General features: G+C 33.7%; 6 protein-coding genes across 6 annotated transcripts; 2 read left to right on the forward strand and 4 right to left on the reverse strand.

Moving 5' to 3' along the window:
- Positions 1-494: 494 nt before the first annotated feature.
- Positions 495-3,860, forward strand: PPL_09633 (uncharacterized protein; the record flags this gene model as incomplete). Its single annotated transcript, XM_020580426.1, has 6 exons — positions 495-1,199; positions 1,264-1,707; positions 1,785-1,929; positions 2,016-2,176; positions 2,639-3,154; positions 3,297-3,860. The coding sequence occupies 6 exons, from the start codon at positions 495-497 to the stop codon at positions 3,858-3,860; spliced, it is 2,535 nt and encodes an 844-aa protein (XP_020429013.1).
- A 427-nt stretch (positions 3,861-4,287) lies between these two features.
- On the reverse strand, positions 4,288-7,340 carry rabK1 (Rab GTPase; the record flags this gene model as incomplete). Its single annotated transcript, XM_020580427.1, has 3 exons — positions 4,288-4,321; positions 5,520-7,153; positions 7,242-7,340. The coding sequence occupies 3 exons, from the start codon at positions 7,338-7,340 to the stop codon at positions 4,288-4,290; spliced, it is 1,767 nt and encodes a 588-aa protein (XP_020429014.1).
- Positions 7,341-7,901: 561 nt separating this feature from the next.
- On the forward strand, positions 7,902-10,297 carry gfm2 (elongation factor G; the record flags this gene model as incomplete). The annotated part of the gene is made up of 2 exons (XM_020580428.1): positions 7,902-8,135; positions 8,219-10,297. 2 exons carry the CDS (start codon positions 7,902-7,904, stop codon positions 10,295-10,297), a joined length of 2,313 nt encoding a protein of 770 aa, XP_020429015.1.
- Positions 10,298-10,466: 169 nt separating this feature from the next.
- Positions 10,467-11,365, reverse strand: PPL_09636 (dCTP deaminase; the record flags this gene model as incomplete). The annotated part of the gene is made up of 3 exons (XM_020580429.1): positions 10,467-10,691; positions 10,766-11,106; positions 11,179-11,365. The coding sequence occupies 3 exons, from the start codon at positions 11,363-11,365 to the stop codon at positions 10,467-10,469; spliced, it is 753 nt and encodes a 250-aa protein (XP_020429016.1).
- Positions 11,366-11,429: 64 nt separating this feature from the next.
- On the reverse strand, positions 11,430-13,700 carry PPL_09637 (uncharacterized protein; the record flags this gene model as incomplete). The annotated part of the gene is made up of 5 exons (XM_020580430.1): positions 11,430-11,469; positions 11,574-12,765; positions 12,841-12,958; positions 13,040-13,093; positions 13,158-13,700. 5 exons carry the CDS (start codon positions 13,698-13,700, stop codon positions 11,430-11,432), a joined length of 1,947 nt encoding a protein of 648 aa, XP_020429017.1.
- A 434-nt stretch (positions 13,701-14,134) lies between these two features.
- Positions 14,135-16,404, reverse strand: PPL_09638 (uncharacterized protein; the record flags this gene model as incomplete). Its single annotated transcript, XM_020580431.1, has 6 exons — positions 14,135-15,130; positions 15,200-15,348; positions 15,407-15,628; positions 15,704-16,055; positions 16,080-16,283; positions 16,342-16,404. The coding sequence occupies 6 exons, from the start codon at positions 16,402-16,404 to the stop codon at positions 14,135-14,137; spliced, it is 1,986 nt and encodes a 661-aa protein (XP_020429018.1).
- Between the last annotated feature and the right edge of the window lie 599 nt (positions 16,405-17,003).

A 17,003-nucleotide genomic window follows, 5' to 3' on the forward strand; every position in this document is an offset into this window, starting at 1 on the left:
TTTAATTTAAAAAAATTAAAATATGAATACCAGTTTGCAAAGATTCAGTGTTTATCAAGATGATTGTGTCTGTTTAAATAGACCAGAGGTTTAATTTTTTTCGAAATTTCAAATCACTAAATAAAACAACACTTTCACCAATATTTATTTGTAAATAATATTATTTTTTTTTTAAACCTGTTTTTAAGAAACACCACCACTAGTATACTATTACCATTTTTTTAATAATACAATTTTTCATACAACTTCAAATCAGAAAACACCACCCATTTTTAAAAGTAACAATTAATTTTTCATAGATATATATAAATCAATCAATCAAAATACACAGTAGAAATATTTCAATTTTAGTAACAACAAAATATTTTATATAGTAGAAATTAAATATTAAAGATTAAAAATTATATAAATAATTTATAGAAAAGATTATTAATAATATTATTTTTCTATCTTAAAAGATAATATAATAATTATTTTTTAATAATTTTATTACAATGGAAATTAAATTTATTTTAATTTTTTCATTGTTAATTTTTGGATTGACGGTATCAATTCAAATTCAAGAACAAACCACTCATATCAATGTGAACTCGAGAGATTCACTTGATAAATCAGACCAAGAGGTTTTGGATACTGACTCTTACAAATCAATGGTAGAATACCTCAATAAATTACCAATTGAAGAGATTGCCGATTTCTGTGAAGGTTTGGCCAAGTCCATGTTCTCGCCATTCAAGTGTACCACCAAAGAAGAGAAAAACGAATTGAAATTGTTGACAAAACAGTTGATCGAGGAGGATGAGTCAATGGGATTGAAGAGCCACCCCAAGAAACCAATGGTTTTAGTACCTGGAATTGCAGGAAGTGGATTGGAGGGTCGTTTCAATAAAACAAGATCACCCGCTTGGTATTGCAAGAAGAATGTAGATTGGCATCGTGTTTGGCTCTCGGTCGCCCAAATTGCCGTCCAAGAATGTTGGTTCGATAATCTTGCTGTCTTCTATGATACCAATACCCAAACTTATTCCAACACAGAGGGTGTCGAACTACAAACCATTGAATTCGGAGGAATCAAAGGTGTAAGCTATCTGGACTATATTGGAAACCTTCCAATATCATTGACCAATGTCTATGGTGATCTTATTAAATTCTTTGAAGATCTTGGATATGTTGCTGGAAAGAATATTAGAGGTGCGCCAGTAAGTAAATTAATTATAATTTGTTGTTAATTACTTTTTTTAACTCTTTTATTTTACAAATTAGTATGATTGGAGAGTTTCAATTAAACAACTTGAAAAAGATGGATATTTCAGACAAATGAAATCTTTAATTGAAAATACCTATGATATCAATTCAAAGCAAAAAGTTGTTTTGATCTCTCATTCAATGGGTGGAATGATCTCTTTGTATTTCTTAAATACAGTGTCCCAAGCCTGGAGAGATAAATACATTGACACTTTCATCCCTATTGCAGCACCATGGTCAGGATCACCAAAGGCAATTCGTACTCTTATCTCTGGTGACAACTTGGGTATACCATTGGTATCAGGTGATAGAGTACAAAACTTTGCCAAAGAATCCGGTGGAATTATCCAACTAGTGCCAGATCCTCTTGTTTGGAGTAAAGAAACCGTTTTTGTATCAACACCATACAAGAACTTCACCATCGCCCAAACCAGTTCATTGTTTTCAACCATTGGATTACCAGTAATTATTATTATTCAAACAAAAACATACATTTTAAAATTTTACTAATTAATTGATTCTTTTTCTTTTACAAACAGATAACATCAAAGATTTATGATGGAATTCAATCGGTAATCAGTGGATTGAAACCACACGTACCAACTCATTGTATTTATGGTTATGGTGTTCCAACTGAAATCTATTATAAATATAACAAAGGATTTGGTGATCAACCAATTATTTGTAAGTTGTTTATATTTTATATGTTTGCTAAACTAATATTTAAAAATGATGATGATTATTAATATGTTTATTATTATTATCTATAGTTGAAACTGATTTAGGAGATGGTACTGTCCCATTATCATCGTTGAAAGTCTGTGAGAAATGGCATGGTCATTCCTTCCCATTGGATGTAAAGAACTTCCACTTGGAAGATCATTTGGGTATTCTCTCCTCCAAAGATGTTTTAAAGTATATCCACAAACTTGTTACTAAACATTAAAATATATATTCTCCAAAGAAGTCACACGAGTGATCTTTGACAAAAATACCATCATTATCGAATAATGATCAAACAATTATTTTTTTTTTATAAAAAAACAAAAAAATAAAAATAAAAATAAAAAAATAAAAGTTTTATGTACATTTACATTTTAGTAATTTAAAATCAAATATTTATCTTTTAACGTTAAAAAAATTAAACAATCAGATAAGATACTTCATTTTAAAATATTTCAAAATTAATCAAAAAGAAAAAAAAAAAGTCAAAATAAAATAAAAGGTGGTTATGTTTTTTTTGCTAAAGTTAGTAAATTAATATAATATATTTTTATATTATTATTATTCATATTATTTTTTTATTTTTATTTTTTTATATTTTATATTTTATATTTATTTTTATTTTTATTTATTTATATTTTGCAAAATAAATATATATATAATTTATTAGATTATGAAAGGTAGTGAACTGTATTTGGCAGTGGATGAAATGACGAGTGGCAGTAAACTTCAACAACAAGATAATATTGCATACTCACCGCTTGCTAATGTATCATCACTCAGCGGCATTAACAATAGCAATGGTAATGGTAACGGTGGTAAGGTAAGCAATCATGGTAACAATGGTTTTGGTTCAATGTCACAATTCCCAAATAGAAAGTTACTCCAATCGTCTATCAAGATCATGGGTATGCTAGGACTTGTAAACTTGGCATTCTCTCTCTACCTTGCATTTGGAAACATCGAGAGTGGAACCTGTGATGTATCCGCTACCATTTCATGTACCACCGTCATCAAGAGTGCATTCGGTGAGATTGCCGGTGTGCCAGTATCCATCTTTGGTATCACATGGAACATCGTATTCCTCATGGCAATCTATCACATAATGTCCGACGATAGACTGCCACATTTCATCACTGCCATCTATATTTGGTGTTCATTCGGTGTTGGTTTTGTAATTTACTTTGTATGTAAACAATTTGTTAATTATTATTATCATTTCTTTGAGTTTGTTGTTTGTTTTGTTTTCGTGTTTTAGTGTTTGTTTCTTTTTTAATGAAATTTCATTTATTATTTACATTCATCTTATCATTATTATTACTTTGTAGGTTGCAGCAGAATATATAATTGGTGCACTATGTCCTTTTTGTACTGTTGTTCATATAATTAATGTTACATTGATGTATTTCGCATTGAAACTCTATAATGAGTTAAGAGTTCCACCAAGTCTTGGCAGCCTGCTATCGACTCTCAAGAATCAATTGATTTTCATATTCGTTTTGCATTTGGTTGCAACAGTCGCTTTCCAAAAGACGGTAGAGGTTCACGACGAACCGGCAATGACCAAGTTTGCAAAGTGCTTGACCGATAGTAACATGGTTTTCTATGGATCATCAGGTTGTGGTGCCTGTATCAATCAGAAGCAGTTGTTCATCACTCCCGACAGCAAAGACGAAACGGAATCACCGCTGCAGTATATTAAATTCGTAGAGTGTCGTGACGACTCACTCTGCAAGAAATATGAAATCAGACGTTACCCTACTTGGATCAAGCACGACGATAACGGCGTAGAATTGGAGCGACACGAAGGTGTTATGAACTCTTTCGAACTTTCAAAGATGTCTGGATGTGAACCTCCCGCCGAAAAGAAAGATGATAAAGATAAAAAATAATACTTTTTTTTTAATTATATGTAGTAGTAAATATTTACAAATAATAATAAATAATATTATCTAATTTTTTTTGCCACATCCCAAGATGAACTATTATTGTTGCTTGTTCAAAAGACAAAATAATTATAACGTTTTATTTTTCAGTTGATTTTTTCATTTTTTTTTTTTACTATTTTCGTCGTCTTTAAATAAAAACGACAACATATCAGGGATTCATCCCATAAAGATGATATTTCATTGATTTCAAGAAAAACGAGTGGCGATACAAATGATAGGATAAGACACACACCAGCACGCTTGGCAGTAACATCAATTTTCTGTCAGTACTTAACCGTGTGCTATTCGCAAGTGTCAGATCAATCCATTTATATAAAAAAAATATAAAGCTATTAAATCGATGACTGGTTAATATTACCTTTTAACATCTTCATGCGTAGCAAACAGCATATCTAAATAAATAACTAAAAAAAAAAAATAAAAAAAAAAAATTTGAATTGATTACAAAAAGATGTCTATTGATATTAATGACTCTCAAAATTAGATTAATACATTGATTCTGTTTACCTTACTTATGCTTTTGGTATACAATTACAATCTAAAAAAAAAACGAGAAAAATTAAAATGTCCTCTTTGAAAAATTTTTTTGACAGATTTCAATATATTGTTTAACTTAAACAATATCTCGAAATAACATTCTTAAAGATTAGTTTCATCGTTTTATTTGTTATTATTCTTAAAAAAAAACTTCCAAACTATTTAGTTGTTTTAAAAGAGAGAAATAGATTAGGAATAATAAATCATATTACAAACTAATAATAAAATTGAAATTAACAGTAATCAAAAAAAAAAACGTAAAAATGTCGGGAAACCTTAAATCATATAAAAAAAATTATAATATTATTTGTCAATGTTGCAACAGAATCTGTTATTATTTAAACATGTTCTTTCGGTTCTGAATTAAATAATAAGAATATCGATATTTTATTAAGATTGCAATTTTTTAACATTTTAATTTAAATAACAGTATATTTAATGATTTAAGAGTTTCCCTCCAATCTGGGTATTATTTGCATACATGTACACAGATAAATATCATTAGAAATCTTCAATTCATTTTTGTTTTTTTTTCAATTTTAGTTATTTATTTAGATATGCTGTTTGCTACGCATGAAGATGTTAAAAGGTAATATTAACCAGTCATCGATTTAATAGCTTTATATTTTTTTTATATAAATGGATTGATCTGACACTTGCGAATAGCACACGGTTAAGTACTGACAGAAAATTGATGTTACTGCCAAGCGTGCTGGTGTGTGTCTTATCCTATCATTTGTATCGCCACTCGTTTTTCTTGAAATCAATGAAATATCATCTTTATGGGATGAATCAACAGACCGGTAAATATTAAAAAACAGGAAAATTAATCCCAGGATGTCTTCTTAGTTTATGAAAAACAAAATATTATCTTTTATTATTTATGTACAAAAATAATTGTTAAAAAAAATATAACTTTTTTTTTGTTAAAAAGTTATTTAAAATATTGGTTAAAAAAAATGGTTGATTGATTGGTTATCCAAAAAGTTAAATTGTTACATTATCTTTTTTAGATTGTTAAAATAAAAATAAAAATAAAAAAGTTGGGTTGTTGTTGATGTTTACATAATTGAACAATTATCTTTCTTTCCATTGAATTTAGCCATTTGATCTTCATATTCACCACATGCCTGGATGTACCATACTGGTGGCCATTGGTTCTCTTCCAAATATTTCTGTGTGTCCTTGTCGAGTTTGGTGAATTCTGGTCTCTTTTTCATTGGTTGGTAGTTGGTAGAGATAAAGTGAAGACAGAACTTGGTGAGTTGTTCGGCATTGTGTGACTTGGCACACAACAAGAGTCCGATGATATCCAACTCTGACTTGAAGATTCCGACGGTCGTTGCCTTTTCAATCTCCTTTGAGATGTAGAGTTCACAGAGTGTGATGAGACGTGTCAATCCAAAACGATTGGCCAACACCATGATTCCGACTGGATCACCTTCCTCAATGGGCGAGTGTGCGGTATAGAGATATTCCAGAACCGCTTTGAAGTTGTCGTGTGAGACGTCCTGGAGTTCAACAGTTGCGTCTTGACTCTCGGCGTAGTCTTTGGTGGCGTGCACGTAGGCATTGACAACGGCGGAACGCGAGTAAATGAATGCCTTGTGAGCGTAGATTGTCTTTCCCTCGACACGGAACTGAATGTCCGAGAATATCTTCTTTCCAAAGAAGAGTTCCTTGCATTTATCACCCATTTCGTCATTCAAGAATGTACCGATCGATGGATTCAAATCCTCTGAGCCATTGGAGAGATTCTTGCTGGCCGATGCCAAGTATTTGCAGTCAAAGACATCGGCAATCTCAATGGTTTCCTTGATTTGGTCGGTACGATCGACACAGTTCAACAAACCAGTATAGATAAACTCGATGTAACGATAAAAGATACGTCTTGTGAACTTTGGATCCACCTCGATCTCGATCATCTCACCGTTGGAAATCGATCCGTCCTCGTAGTGTTTCATTGGTGTGGCAGTCATCGACTTGATTCCCTTGACACGTCCCGCTTCAATATCCTCAGGTGCAAAAGGTGAGTGATCTGTATTCAATGTGACGGAGAACAGACGTCTGAACACCTGTGAAGCCGAGCAGAGAATGACACGGTGTGCAAAGATCGGTTTGTCATTGCCGAATGTGAATTTGACATCGGCGAAACCCTGGTGTTCAAGAGTGCTCTTCAGCTCCTTCTCGTAGGTCGATGTTACAATGTTGATCCATGGAGCCTTTCCAGCGGGTGGCATGGCAGGTGGAATTGGAACTGGCTTCTCACCCTTCTTCTTTTTGGCGGCCGGTGCATTGACTGCCGACTTTATCGCTTGGTTGAAGAGCTGTGTCAAATTGGTCTGCACGAGAGCACTGGTCTCGACGTATCCAATGAAACCTAGTTCTTTGGCCAAGTCGTGTGCCTCCTTTGTTGAGATTTCCGGACGTCCACTACCACGCAGATCCGACTTGGTACCGACCAAAATCTTTGGAGTCGATGGACAATGGTGATCCAACTCTGCATTCCATTTATATTTAACGTTTTCAAACGATGCTCTTGAGATTACACAGAAACACACAAAGAATACATCGGTCTGTGGATAGGACAACGGACGTAGACGATCGTAATCCTCTTGACCTGCGGTATCAAACAATGCTACATTGAATGGTTTTCCTTCAACCATAATATTTGCTGAATAATTATCAAATACAGTTGGCTAAATATAATTTAACAAATAATATTATTATTAGTTATTAGTATTGATAATATTTTTTATTATTTGATATCAAAAGTGAAATACTTACGACATATTCACCTGGGAATGCATTTGTTGTATAACTTATAAGTAAACAACTTTTTCCAACAGCACCATCACCTACAACTACTACTTTAATATTTTGCATAGTTTTAGTTTATAACTTATGGAAATAATATATATATTTAGAATAATGTAAAAATAAAATAAAGATAAATAAATATTTGTTAATACAAGAAATAATAATCAATAAAAAGATGATATTTTTTGATGATGGTTTAGATCAACCTTTTAAACTTAAAATCAAATCTAAAAAAAGCACACATTTTTGCATCAAAAAATAATCAGAATTGGATTCAGTGAAATATTTTTTACAATTTTTTTTTCACTTTATTGTTTTGTAAACAAAAAAAACTATTTTGAGTGCTTTTTAACTTTTAGACACTATTACCAAAAAAAGAATAAGACTATTGCATATATATTTTAATCGATTTTTCAATATATATTATTAAATTAATATTTTATCAATTAATTTAATAAAATGGAAATAATTTTTGTAGCACGATAATAATAGTACATTTTATATTTCAAATTAATATTTCTCGTTTTTTTCATTTTTTTGGCATTTCCAATATTTTGAATGCATATCAATTTGGCTCTGACGATGGAGGTCGTTCAGTGTTTTTTTAATTAATATTTTGATTTAAATATGCTATCTCTCAATCGTTTAACAACAACGATTCAGAGAAATAGTCATTTTATTAGACAATCATCAACATGTTTAGTTGATCATTTAAAATATCATAATATCACTTCAATATACAATGAAAATGGTTTGAGATCATATTCATCGTCAACATCATCGTCGACCAAGAAGAAATATTCAAGTGAATTAAATAAATATAGAAATATTGGTATTATTGCACATGTAGATGCTGGTAAAGTAGGTTTTATAAACAACAACTACTACATCTTTTACTTTAGGTTATTATTATCATATTGACTCTTTAGAATATACTTATTTAGACAACAACATGTGAAAGAATGTTATATTATTCAGGTATGATAAAGAGAATTGGTGAAGTTCATAAAGGTGATACTGTTATGGATCATCTAAAGATGGAGAGGGAGCGTGGTATCACTATTACCGCTGCCACCATTACTTTTCCTTGGAAGGAGAATCGTATCAATCTCGTCGATACACCGGGTCATGTTGATTTCACTGTTGAGGTGGAGCGTAGTGTTCGTGTGATGGACGGTGCCGTCGCTATTTTCGATGCTGTCGCCGGTGTACAGGCACAGTCGATCACCGTGTGGAATCAAGCGGAACGCTATCGAGTGCCGCGTGTCGCTTTCGTCAATAAGATGGATCGTGAGGGTGCCACAGCCGATAAGACACTCAAGATGCTCAAGTCCAGACTGAATGCGCTGCCGTTGCCACTGCAAATGCCAATCGATGTCGGTCCTATGTTTGGATCGGTCGTCGACCTGATAAAGATGAACGTCATCGGCTGGAGCGGCGAGAAAGGTGAACTGGTGGAAACGACCGAGTTGCGAGACTATCCCGAGGAGATTGTCAGTCGCGCTCAACAGGAGCGAGAACATCTAATTACAACGCTTGCCGATATCGATGAGGATGCTATGCAAGAGTTTCTCGAGACCGATGGACAGCTCTCGGATGAATCGATTCGCGCGGCCATCAGGAGAGTTACCATTGGCATGAAAGCAATTCCCATACTCTATGGTTCATCGCTGAAGAACAAAGGAGTACAGCAATTGCTAGATAGTATTGTTGAGTATCTTCCCTCGCCCATCGATAGAGAGCCACCCTCAGCAACCGATATGAGCACTCAGAAGCCAATGACCATAACACCGTCGACAAAAGAACCGTTGTGTGCTCTGGCGTTCAAAGTGGTACATGATAAGCGTCGTGGATTAATTGTATTCACACGTGTCTATTCCGGTGTTTTGAAAGCTGGAACGGTTGTATATAATTCGCGAAAGGCAGGCGAGAAGGAGCGTGTACAAAAGTTGTTGCAAGTCGCTGCCGACGACATGGAGGAGATTCAAGAATTGAGAGCAGGAGATATCGGCGCTGTTCTCGGACTGAAGGGTGTGTGCACCGGTGATACGCTGGTGTATGAAGCGCCGTCCGACAAAGGATTGAAGCCTGTGCTCAAGGGTATTGTCAACCCACCGCCAGTGTTCTTCTGCGCGCTGGAACCCGACACCGAGAAGGACTACCAGCCACTCATAGAAGCGTTGGAAACCATCCAGAAGGAGGATCCTTCGTTTTTGTATCAAATCACAGAGTCACAACAGATCCTCATTAGTGGAATGGGTGAGCTGCATCTCGAGATTATCAAAGACCGACTCGATAACCACTTCAAGGTCGGTTGTCGAATGGGAAGAATGCAAGTTTCCTACAAGGGAACTATCGATGAGAGTATTCGCGAGGATGATATATTCGAGAGTTTCGATGTCCAGACATCGACCGGACCAAAGACCTATTGCGCAGGTCTGTCACTCACGTTGGAACCAACGGAGCCGGGCACCGGCACCGAAGTCAAGTTTGATCTCGACGATCAGACTTTGAATTCCATCGATAAGTCGGTGTTGGACAAGTTGAAACTAGCGATTGTCGAAGGTGGTGAGTCAGCATTCCAACGTGGACTTCCACTGGGTTTCCCAGCGACCGACCTAAGACTGACTGTGCATCGTATCGACTACCGATCGGACAACGATTCACCACCATTGGCATTTAGAAATTGTGTTATCCGTTCCGTTATGAAGATGGGTGACCAGGCTGGATCGGTCATTCTCGAGCCAATGATGAATCTCGAAATCTCTGTCGACGAGAAATACCTCGGTAGTGTACTGTCGGACCTTTCACGTCAGAGAAGAGGTACCATCAAGGAGGTAGGAATGGAAAAGAATACACATATCATATCGGCTTTGGTGCCACTCAAAGAAATGATTGGTTATTCAACTCAACTGCGCTCGGTTACACATGGAAACGCATCATTCACAATGGAATACAGTCACAATGGTCGTGTCAATTCCAATGAAGTTGAAAAGATTCTAAAAGAGATAAGAGGTTATTAATTAATTAAAGAATAAATAAATTTAATTATTAAATTGGTCTTAAAAACATTGAATATATATATATATGTATTTATGTATCATCATTTAAATCCATTTTCAAGATTTAAAGATAAAAAAACAAAGATTAGATTTATTCATTACTATTATAATAATTATAACTTCTAATATTTTATAGTTGTTTTGCAATAATATAATCGTCTAATGAAAGATATTGATGTTTTTGTTTGATTTCCTTGTCTTTGTACATTTTTGGTAACATATCGGTTGGGTGCCACTTGGTCTTCAACACATCAACATCGTTTGAAACTTGATACTTTCCACTGCTTTCATAGGATGGTCCAACAATTCCTTCAGTATCAAAGAATATAATTTGTGCAATTCTTCTAAATACAACCTATAACATAACATTATATTAATATTTTGATCATTGGTGTTGATTTAATAGTATAAAGTAAAAAAACCACTTACCAATGGAATCGAATAACTTAGAGAATTGTTTGTTATTTCCATTGTCCATCTTGAGGTGTAACCGACGTCACCCCAACCAGCACACTTGCAAACCTCAATGAAATTTCTACCGAGAGATGATCTTGCTTTCATCATTGTAGTGACAGTGGTGTTACCTCCGATGAACTCGTTGGTGTGACCCAAGATGGTTTCACCCGGTTTTATCCAAATAATATAATCATCGTCATCGATATTCTCTAGCTTTTGACCGGATCGCAACGACCAATCTTTTACCTTCTCCGCTACTTGATATTCACCCCAAACCTTCTTTACCATTGATTCACTATATGGATTGTAAATACCTAAAATGATCATTAACAATATGTTAAGTTTAATAATAATTATTATAATTAAAAATATACATATTTATTTACCTTGACCTGGTTCAGGTACTTTCTCTCTATAAAAATATGGACCTAGAGTAACATCATAACTACTTGTAGAAAGATTCTCTCTGATGAATGGTGAGATTACGACAGTTCCTTTCTCCATATGTTTAAGAATTGCTTTATCACTCAGCAAACTCTGACTCTTATTAATATCATTATTTGTATTATCCATATTTGTTGTTTTTATATTATTATTTATATATATATACAATTAAGATTTATTTAATATTACAAAACTATAGGGTAGAAAAGTTAGATTTCTTTTGCTCCTCTGATCTGAATAATAAATGTTTGGCGCGCTTATTTTTTTTTTTTAAACTTTTTTTTAAAAATTTAAATTTAAAAACTTTTTAATTTTATTTATTACTTTTTCTTTTTACTTGGCAGTTGTTGTTACTACTGGAATGAGTAAGATACTTTGAATGTAGATTTCATCGGTAGTGGCTGTGAATTGAATAAGACTACCGGTTTTGCCAATATCAATCTTGAAAACATCGGTTGCCGGTAATGTGGAAGTTGCCAGAGTCTTATTGACTGCTCTTGGGATGTAGAATTCCTGTTCGGCTGTGTTGGTGGTCTTGTTTTGGACTTTGAGCGATGTTTGTTTCTTGACATCACAACGAATCTTTACTTGGTAGACGGTCTGGGTTTCATCCTCTGGAATCAGTTTGATTTGAATCATACCTTCGGCTGGTACTCTCATTGCATGAACACCAGGATAGAAGTAGTCGTATGCCAGCTTGGCAGTATCGGTCGTAGTGTATTTCTGCGCGTCAAGCAATGTGTTACCGACCTTGGGAATGATGTTCTGGTGGAACACTTGCTCTGGCAAGAAAGCAAAGATGAAACAATCGCATGCGCCACCCATGAATCGAAGCTTGTTGGTAAAGTCCGAGTATGAGTTGACACTGAGCGAGAAAATGTTACCGATCTTGTGACCTTCGAACGAGAGTTTAACGTTTTCAAACGGTTGTCCTACAGCTTCTGGATCGCTCCAAGTGCCGGGCGTTCTCCATCTCAATTCACACTCTACCATTCTGGTGGTGCAGAACGTGTTGAACTCGGTCCATGGGAAAGCATTGACGTCCCTGGCTGCATTGGCATTTGGTGGTGCAGTCAACTTGCAATTCATCATAAAGTATCCATTCTTGATAGTAGCAACCGAATAGTCATTTGTAATGGGTAGGTTAACAGCGACGATAGGGTTTAGTTTTGGATCACGTGTACCAGATACCAATATTCCTGGACGGAAACCATCGGCCGAGTTCTCAGAGTGGAAGAATGGTTGGAACGATCGGAATCTTCTGTCCTCGATAGAGTACTCCACCTTTTTCAATTCATTTTGATAGAGATGATAGTTGTTGGCTGCGATCTTCTCATTGATCTTGGCTGGTGTCATCTGATGGTTATCATCAACCGAGTTGTATGGAGTTCCCATAATATCAGAGAAGAGATAACGCACAGGAGTATGGCAGACACCTTGTTCGTTGACCTTTGGATCCATTGCAAACCAAAGATTAACAAAATCAAAAACACAAATAATATTGTAATTTCTCCATCTATTTAAACGATCTACATTTTTTTAAAAACAAATGTTAGATTTATCATAAAAATTCTTTTGTTGATATATATTTATATCAAACTTACTCCATCTCATTTTCATATTGGCTTCAGGTCTCTTGGAAATAGTAGTAATACCTTGATTGTAAGTTGTTACACAATACTCTGCATAGTCTACAATTAGCTTGTTGAACTTATCTGAATACTAATTCATTTTTAGAATAAATAAATTATTATAGGTTTATTTGGATAAATATGCCATTTTTCAAAAAATTAATTAACTTACAATTTTAACTGAATCTGGATGCATTCCCCATTCTTTGTTACCACTATAAATACACTTTTTGTAGATTATTGTTAATAAGGTGATTAAAATTGTTAAGAAAATTAAATTGTAAACTTACATCACGAAGAATGATTAAGTGGTCAGTAGCAAACATTGAGAATAAAACCAATTCGTTGACTTCAAATCCTCCTTTTCTACATTGATAAATATATTTGGTGGCAATTTCATTTTCCAAATTTTGGAAACTCACTCTCATGACTTCTTTGAGAGCTTCATTCTTTGGGTCCGCCTGTAACTCTTTCCAGTGTTGTCTATAGTCTTTGAAAGCCAGTGAACAAGCTTTGAAGATTGCTTTGGTCTGATTATCGTCATACTGATAAAGACTATTCTGTATCAAATCGTTACATAGTGTTTGATACCGAATAATTGATTTATCTTCATTGAATGTCTCTATTAAATACGTTAGGAAGACATCTGCAATACCTGACACAACAGGACCGTAAGGAACCATAGTCAATGCTGTGACTATACCTGTTTTGTAAACAGTGAGTTCGTCAACACCTGGTGATGTCATGAATGGATTACCATCAAAGATCATAGGCTTGATTTTATCTTGTTGTAGTTTATTCCATTGTGATAATGTTGTAAATGTTGATGTCATATTTAAATATAAAGAATGATAGAAAAATACTAATTTTAAAAAAAATAAATTTAATGAGCAAATTTTTTAATTGTCAAAGAGAAAACAAAATGATTTTTAGTTTTTTTTTATTTTAATTTTATTATTAAATTGATTATAAAAGAGATCGTTTGGTGGAGGGTAACGTAAACACTGTCCCATTTATTGGAAACAAGATTTGGAACAGGATATAATCTGAAGAACTACCCTACACCAAATTGTTCACAGAATGATGCGATCAAAAAAATATTCAGTCTAACCATTCAGATATTTTAATATATTCAATACTTTTATTTATTTTATTTTATTAAAAATTAAAATATGTTAATTATACAAATAATTAATAACCTGGAAAAAACTGGATTTAAATTAGAAAAAAAGTTCAGAAATGGTAGTTTGCAATATTTATTTTTTTTTTAACCTGGAACTTGATAGTTTTCATTTCTTTGTTTTGCACCTCTTGATACGTTTGTACGAGTAAATGGAGTTAAATGTCCAGGGGTGAAAAGTAGAGATACAATGTGACAGTCTCCAGATTGAAGTTCCAATTGGACACCTGCATTAATAGCATTGCCAAACTTACATTTATAATTGTTGTCCATAGGAATAATGACATGTTTATCACCTGGTTTGAGTGTAAAGGTGCCAAGTAAGGTGTCGTTGTTCTTAGGGCTTATTACTTTGATGGTGGTGGCTTCAGTACCGTAGTAACTTTCGATATAAATGGCAAAGTAGTATTCAGAGGATTGGTCCGATTCCTTGTTGAAATAGTAGGAGCATTTACTACGAGTATAGAAGTGCATTGCATGGTTACCAAACATGACCTGATTGACCGACATAAATGGATTCTTGTAGTATGAGTCGTTGTCAATGGTGGCAAATTTCTGGGCATCGACAACACTTACAATATCTTTCATAAGCATATTCTCAGTGAATGTGTCATTCAGCGAGAAACCAATGGTAATGGCATCAACTACTTCCTTCTCGGTAAAATCTTTCATTGTGCCCATCTTGTTTACACCGACACCGACAATAGTGGCAATCTTATGATTGGAGTAAGAGATATCTTTCAATTTGGTAATTCCATCGACAGAAATATATTGATTTTCAATATCAGTGGCACCTGATGGTGGAGTCTCAGGTCTCATTGTTGCAGGTTGCATAATCTGACCATTTTCAAAAGTAATGGATCTTGGTACCAAATCAGAGACTGCAGAGAATTTGGTATTCTTGACGGCCGGATTACAACTATCGATGATAACGGTTTTCTTCTCAGTGGTACCATTTAAAGTTTGTCCACCAAACTTTGAACCCGGTTTATTTGAACTGGATTCCCAACTCCAGTAATTTGGTTGAATATTTATAATACGAGTTCCGGTTGTACTTCTATAATAGTCAATAGATTGTAATTCCTAAAATATAATGTAAATTAATAAATGTTTCTAAAATAAATTAATCTTATCTTTTCATTTAAAACTTACACCTAAATATCTCTTATTGTTATTCATTACTTTAATAATTTCTTCGACAGGTCTATCTAAAGCAGTTCCACTGGATGTACATGGGATACCCATAATATCAGAGAATATATATCTTACACGCTCAACATTTACACCATTTGGGAATAAATCTATAAAATAATTAGATTCTAATTTAATTTGAAAAAGTTATTTTAAATTTTTTCTTACCTATATTATAATACCAAAAGTTTGAAACATAATCGAAAACAAAACGATTCATATTTCTTTTGTATTCGTTTATCTTGTTCCAGCGAGTGACTTGGTATTTTGGTGGGTTGGCAGCAATTTGATCTAAGACCTTATTATATCCTTTCTCATAGATATCACAGGCATATGCTTCATAATCAACAATGCATGTCTTTAATTTATTTTTATAAAGATTTACAGTATCTATTCAAAGTTAAATAATTGAATGAGTTTTTTTATGTTTTGTTTTTGATTTTCTAATATAATAGAATTACTTACTATCTTTGAAACCCCATTGAGTACCATAGATACAGACATCACGAAGCACAATCAAATGGAAATTGGCAATGGCAGCAAATTCATCTAATTCATCTACCTCATATCCTGGCTTGGTACACATAGACATATAATAGGTGGCAAGATCAGTTTCGAAATGGTTGAATGTAATACGCATGGCCTCCTTCAGAGCTTCGCTAGTCTTATTGTTTTGCCATATCTTGAGATGTGATGTATAGTTTTGGAATGACAAAGCACAACCTCTCATTATTGCATCAACGACATTGGCATCATAAATAGGTAGAGCATCTCCGATAAGTTGAATAATAGAATCTTGGTAATGATAGTTAGATATCTATGATTCTATTAATTAAAATACTTCGATCATCATCATCTTACCTTTATATTCTTTATCAGTTGTTTTCCAGTCGTTTGCAGAATATGTTAAGAAACCACTCGCTGCAAAAGCCAACGAAGATCCATTCTTTGGACTCTGAGAGAGAGCAGCTACAACCTGAGACTTGAATGCTTCGCTTGATGAAAGATTTTCAGGTGTCCATTGATTCGTAGTAAATCTAACAAGCTTAAAGGTAAAGCAATTAGTAAGATTAGAATGCTTATTATTGAAAAATATAACATACCTTATCAACCTGAGCACTTAAAAAAGTTGATCTAGTATGAGCAGTTGGAGCTGTAGTTGTCATTACAGAGATATATATAAATTATCTATTCTCTTTTTTTGTTAAAAAAAAAACAGAAAATAAATCAAAACTAAACTATAATGAAACGAGTAGAGTAACAATCTCTTCTTTCTTGTGTGTTTGTTTGTGATCACACCATCACTATCAATATCTTTCCATACTGATGACCCATATCTATTGCAAAGATAAAATATTCATCGAATATCTTGTTTTGATTCTCACCCAATCGATGAAGGATTCATCAACCTGATAAATATCGATTAATGGGCTGGATCTCTCTTCAAAACCTTTCAATTGAATATTTTATCTTTGCAATAGATATAGGTATCAGTAATTTTTTTATGTTTTGATCAAAAATTCAATCAACAACTTTAAATCTGTCAAAAAAAAATTTGTGTTCACGAACTATTTATTAATATCGTGTTTTTTTAAACATGATAAACAGCGAATTACTAGATTCGTTGAAGTTGTGGGGTCACCACCCGTGTAGATTCACGATTCATATCCACAAAAAAATTGCATAAAACGAAAAGTCACAATTAAATTAATTAATCCTTTTCCAAGCCCTTGGAAGTTTAAAAATAGATATCTTATATATCTCC

Source organism: Heterostelium album (genome assembly GCF_000004825.1).
Source record: "Heterostelium album PN500 unplaced genomic scaffold PPL_scaffold11, whole genome shotgun sequence".
In the NCBI taxonomy this organism is placed as follows: domain Eukaryota; phylum Evosea; class Eumycetozoa; order Acytosteliales; family Acytosteliaceae; genus Heterostelium; species Heterostelium album.